We start from the raw sequence: 5,563 nt of genomic DNA on the forward strand, positions 1-5,563 counted from the left end.
CGTCGCTGGTACCCCTCCCGGCATCATCTGCATCCCGGGTGCCCACCCCGACATCGCCGGTAACCCCCCGTCATACTCCCCCCGGCGATCTCCCCCCGGCTGCCATCCCGGGCATCATCTGCTGCCACGGGTACATGTTGTAATACCCGGGCATCGGACCCCATACACCTCCCACGGGTACCTGGGGAGTTTGAGACCAGCTCGTCATTGGAGTACCTTCGTTGTTGTTCTCCATTTCACGTTGTTGAGCTTGTACAGAAATTAAGATAGAGAGAGTACTCGTTAAAACAAGTGGTGCGAATGAAAATGACGTGCAAAGCGCGTATATATAGTGTTTCGAAAATTAAAAAAAAATAAAAAAATTTGCTCGCCGATCGCTCGCCGGTCCGGAGTCTGCAATGGCGGCGACCGGACCGGCGAGCGCATCGCCCAGAGCTCGCGAATCGGCGTGCGCTCGCCGATTTTTCCTCCGAAATGGCGCTCGCCGGTTACAATGGTTCGACGAGCGAACCGGCGAGCGCCGGAGATCGGCTAGCCGGTCCGCTCGCCGCCATTGTGGATGCTCTAACCCCAAATATGAGTTGCTCTGTTAAAACACTCAGCGTCTCCATCATTCATCATCCTGCGCCGACGCTTTTCATTGTTGAAATTTTGATTGAAAAAAATTATTTTGCAAATATGTATTTATAAATGTGTGTTTTGTTTCAACTTGACTCTTTTTTTATTTCTGATTAATTAGGTAGAATGAAAAGAAAGGATCTCTGATTTTTGTGTTAATTAGCATTGAGTGTACAATAAAGAGAAGATCAATGTACTTTAATAATATTGATTGTAGAATAAAGACTGTCGAATGAAAAGAAAGGGTCTCTGATTTTTGTGTTAATTAGCATTGATTGTACAATAAAGATCAATGTTTTTATTAATACTGATTGTAGAATAAAGATTGTAGAATGAATTAAAACCGTTTCATGTGTTCTATTCTTAAATCTTTATTATATTATTTTATTACAATATTCTTAATGACATTATTATTATTATTATTATTATTATTATTATTCCCAAAACTCCCCATTTTGTATAAGTATAGATGATGATAATAATAATAATAATAATAATAATAATAATAATAATAATAATAATAATAATAATAATAATAATAATAATAATACTCCCTCCGTCCCAAAGAGCATAAACTTTAGGTTCGATATGGATTTTAATAAATAAGAGGAAAAGTAAGAGAGAGATAAATGGTAGTGGAAATAATGTTAATGGAGAGGGTGGTCCACATTAATAAATGATATAGTAATTATTTTATTGAAAACACTGACATTTAAAATATTATTTCATTATATATCCTCGAACTAATTTGTTAATCTAACCCTATCTTTAAGACGATTTTATATTTATTGATATTTTATTAAAAATTTTAATTTAGCTCAAACTTAAATTTTAAGATCATATGAATATTCAATCTTTATGTATAAATTTGCATTGTTTCTTATCATTCATGATAAAATTGAAACATGAGTAATATTTTGAAAATATTCAAACATGTGACATTAGCTATTTAATTCCTTGGAGATTATTTTTATTAATAATAGTATCTGAAATTAAGACAATGCAAAATTACAAATTAATACTGCAAAATTAGGATACTTTCATAATAAATAAAATTGATCGATAAATCAAGATAAAAAACAATTAAAAATTAGGGGTAATAAAAACATCGAAAAATACCAGAAAATGAGTTTTATAAGGAAGAAATGGCCTCATTTTATTATTTTCATATTAATTAATGCAGATAATGATAAATATGTATACTATTAAAAAAATTAGAAAGTGTAATTAATGATAAAATTCTAATTACGTATGATGTACCAAAAATGTGGCAGAAGTCACATGTCAACAATATAATGGAGTGACAAAAATGCCTTATTAGGGTCTGAGTGTGTTTTGGTCCAAAAAAATATAATTCGTAATTATATTTAACGTTAGGATCCCCTGACGATATTTTTTTGTTAGAGACCTGTGGTGTGACTACCGAAAAGTTAGAGACTTTTGAGACAGTTCGTTCTAAGTAAATATACAGGCATAAATATAAAATATTTAAATATCTTCCACTAGAATCTAGAACTGCCGTTCCAGTCCAAGCAAAAACGACGTCGTTGTCTACTCAATTTCATGTATAAATTGTGGCCTATAGGGTGGTAACTGGATACTGGTAGGCAATCACTAACTCTACTTCACGCCGTTTGCATTCCTATTTTCCATCTAATCTGCAGCTTATAGCGTAAATGGCGAAGGAGATTTTATACGTCGAGTTGAACACAGGGGCCAAAATTCCATCGGTTGGACTAGGCACGTGGCAGTCGGAGCCCGGCGTTGTCGGTCAAGCTGTTGAAGCTGCCATCAAGGTATGCCTGCATGACTCTGTCCAAGTCCAATTTCAATTCGTTTAGTGTCTATTTAGCCTGTGATTCATCAGATCTCATTCGCGCTTCGTGTTCTAAGTCGTGAATGTAATTCGATGCTGTTTCAGCAATCTGATGATTAATTTTTGCGGTTTCCAATCATTTTTGCAACATCGGTTGTGGAGTCATGATTACGAGATGTGGAATTTTCCCTTTGTAACGGCATTGAATTTTATGTATTTTTTGTTGCAGACTGGGTACCGCCACATCGACTGTGCTCGAGCTTATAACAATGAGAAGGAGGTATATATCGCACTCTCTGATTTTGGATAGTAAGATTGATGCGATTTGAGTTATAGGCTGTTGCATTTATTTAAACATAAACTGCAAGACAAGAGCACTCATGTATTGTTTCTGATGTGAGAGTGACTTGGAAATATATGATGTATTCATTAACCTATGTGATAGTAAAATTTATATATTTATGTGTGTCCAGGAGACTTAATACAGTTTTTTTTTCAGATTGGTGCTGTTCTGAGGAAGTTGTTTGATGATGGGGTTGTGAAGCGGGAGGACTTGTTTATTACTTCCAAGCTCTGGTATGCACTTTATATGGATGTACTTGTGTTAGTTTTTAGAGTTATGTCTATGTACAGCTGCATAGTGATTTGTGTTGTATGTGATTGCGGAGAAAGTAGAAGAGAGGCTACATTGTTGATGTTGTGTATTGAATACTCTATAGGCTTTATCTGTGAAGGTGATCTGCCAGATATGCTGATTGGACAGGATGGTCATAACTAAGAGTTTTTGAATTGATATTGTGAACTTGCACTTTTACTTTGGTAACTTGTATTTGGTGTGTAGTTTTATAATTCTGTTTTTGCATCGGTCTCTGGATTTTGAGCTATTGCTCTTTGAGGTTAATGACTTAACCTTCCAATTGCTGTAGGTGTACTGACCATGCACCAGAAGATGTACCTGTGGCATTAGGAAAAACACTGGAAGAGTTGCAACTTGAATATGTTGATTTATACCTGGTAGGTTCTGTTATGAATCAAACTAATCATATATGCCAGCTTAGTTGAAATGGAAAAGCAGAAACTATTAATAGTAAATATTGTGATTTTGCAGATTCATTGGCCTGTTAGGATGGCAAAGGGCTCTGTTGGCTTTGAGCCAGAAAACCTTTGGCCTTCAGATATACCTAGCACATGGAAGGCTATGGAAGCACTATATGATTCAGGGAAGGCCCGAGCTATTGGGGTTAGCAACTTCTCTACGAAAAAGCTGGGTGATCTATTGAGTGTAGCGCGCATTCCTCCAGCTGTCAACCAAGTTGAGTGTCATCCCTCGTGGCAGCAGCCTAAACTACACGAATTCTGTAAATCTAAGGGTGTTCACCTATCTGTGAGTTCACAAAATCTTCATTGACTTCTTCATTCAGTTTATGTCTTGTAGAATTTATGTTGTCCATTAGATGGATGCATTTGTTTTCACTTTTACAAAATTGGGTGATGTTTAACCAGTGGTCTTAACTAGAATTTCCATAACTTTTAGGGCTATTCACCACTAGGCTCTCCGGGGTCAACCTGGCTTAAAAGCGAAGTCCTCAAGAATCCTGTTTTAGTTTCCAGTGCAGCGAAGTTGGGCAAGACTCCAGCTCAGGTTGCACTCCGTTGGGGACTGCAAATGGGTCATAGCGTACTTCCCAAGAGCACAAACGAGTCAAGGATTAAGGAGAACTTTGATGTTTTCAAATGGTCCATACCAGATGATTTGTTTGCCAAGTTCTCTGAAATCCAGCAGGCAAGTTATACTCATTGGATGCATTTAATTTAAGCTCGTGCAATTTTCATCACTAATTTATGTTGAGAATTTCTGTGATTTTCTTCACCTGAAACCTACAACTCCCTTGGAGCTGATGTGTTTTGTAATTGCAGGCAAGATTGCTTAGGGGCTCCGGGTTCGTCCATGAAAAACTGGGTGAATACAAAACCTTTGAAGATCTTTGGGATGGAGAGATGTGAGCATTGTTTCACTTAGTTTCTTGAATTTCTATCCCATTAAACCCTTCCGCGCAACTTGGTGTTTTTCGAATAAATATTATCATCTCTTGCTATATACCAGTATTACTACGGGTATTTATATCATTAATTCAAAATATTTTGCCATTGTTTTATATTGGTACGAAGTTTGAAATTTTCATAATAAATGATACTAGTATAAAATGTTTTATTTACGCTTCATTTAAATATATTCTATCAAATCCTTTATGTATGTGACTATGTGAGGTAGTACAAAAGATTGAAACTTTTTGTGTAAATATGAAATAAAGATGAAATATTTGTATCAATATAAATAATAGTAATAAATTTTTTACTAATCAAACATGAATTAATGATGAAATTTTTGCTTTCACATTTATAAATAGTTGATGACATTTAAAAAAGTACATAATGAAATAATGAAACACGAATGATACTTTTTGAACCTAAATTTAAATATCACTTTTTTCATTCCATAATAAATGTCGTAATTTTTTTTTAGTTTATTCCACAAAGAATGTTACACTCCCCTTCTTTTTGGAAAAAGTTTTCTTTCATATACAAATATATTATTTTCTTTCTTTAAACATGTAAAATAACATCTCCTAAAATTCCGTGTTATTTCCCAAACTGTCATTTATTATCGATGGAGGGAGTATTAATAGTATAAAACAATAACAAAATAGTAGTATGTTATATGCTTGATGTAAATACCCATGTAGCAATAGTAGTCCATTAAAAAAATAGATAATAACATCATTAATTTTGGTCAAATTTTGATATGTTGTATTGAATTTTGAAATTGAAATATTAAACCACCAAGTTTTAATATAAAAGAAAAAATATAAATTTTAATGAAACACGTTGTTTCAAAATGTCGATGAAAGACAATATTTTGTGCATAAATAAAATAATTAAGAAAATTAAAATTTTATAATATAATATTCTAATTTTAAAGTTGATGAAATAGACTACAATTTGAAGTTATTAATCCTAAGAAAAAAACAAGTGAATGATCGATAATTTGAAGCACTAAAATAAAAAAAAAATAAATAAATAAAATAAAATCGCCGGCCTAATAATTAAGTGCCGTTTACTCTTGTCGAT

The 5,563-nt window shown here is 34.0% G+C and overlaps 1 protein-coding gene across 1 annotated transcript; it reads left to right on the forward strand.

Moving 5' to 3' along the window:
* Window positions 1-2,160: 2,160 nt before the first annotated feature.
* On the forward strand, window positions 2,161-4,566 carry LOC121764871 (NADPH-dependent aldo-keto reductase, chloroplastic-like). Its single transcript, XM_042160896.1, has 7 exons — window positions 2,161-2,414; window positions 2,664-2,714; window positions 2,934-3,010; window positions 3,361-3,448; window positions 3,543-3,818; window positions 3,969-4,217; window positions 4,352-4,566. Exons 1-7 carry the CDS (start codon window positions 2,295-2,297, stop codon window positions 4,436-4,438), a joined length of 948 nt encoding a protein of 315 aa, XP_042016830.1. The 5' UTR covers window positions 2,161-2,294; the 3' UTR covers window positions 4,439-4,566.
* The last annotated feature ends 997 nt before the right edge of the window (window positions 4,567-5,563 follow it).

This window comes from Salvia splendens, chromosome 2 (genome assembly GCF_004379255.2).
Source record: "Salvia splendens isolate huo1 chromosome 2, SspV2, whole genome shotgun sequence".
NCBI classification, from domain to species: domain Eukaryota; kingdom Viridiplantae; phylum Streptophyta; class Magnoliopsida; order Lamiales; family Lamiaceae; genus Salvia; species Salvia splendens.

Excerpts from the sequence above, each read along its gene's own strand:
- LOC121764871 (XM_042160896.1), top strand. The coding sequence starts at position 2,295 with ATGGCGAAGGAGATTTTATACGTCGAGTTGAACACAGGGGCCAAAATT. Across the intron at positions 2,415-2,663 it reads CTGTTGAAGCTGCCATCAAG|ACTGGGTACCGCCACATCGA; the intron begins GTATGCCTGCAT and ends TTTTTGTTGCAG. Across the intron at positions 3,011-3,360 it reads TTTATTACTTCCAAGCTCTG|GTGTACTGACCATGCACCAG; the intron begins GTATGCACTTTA and ends CAATTGCTGTAG.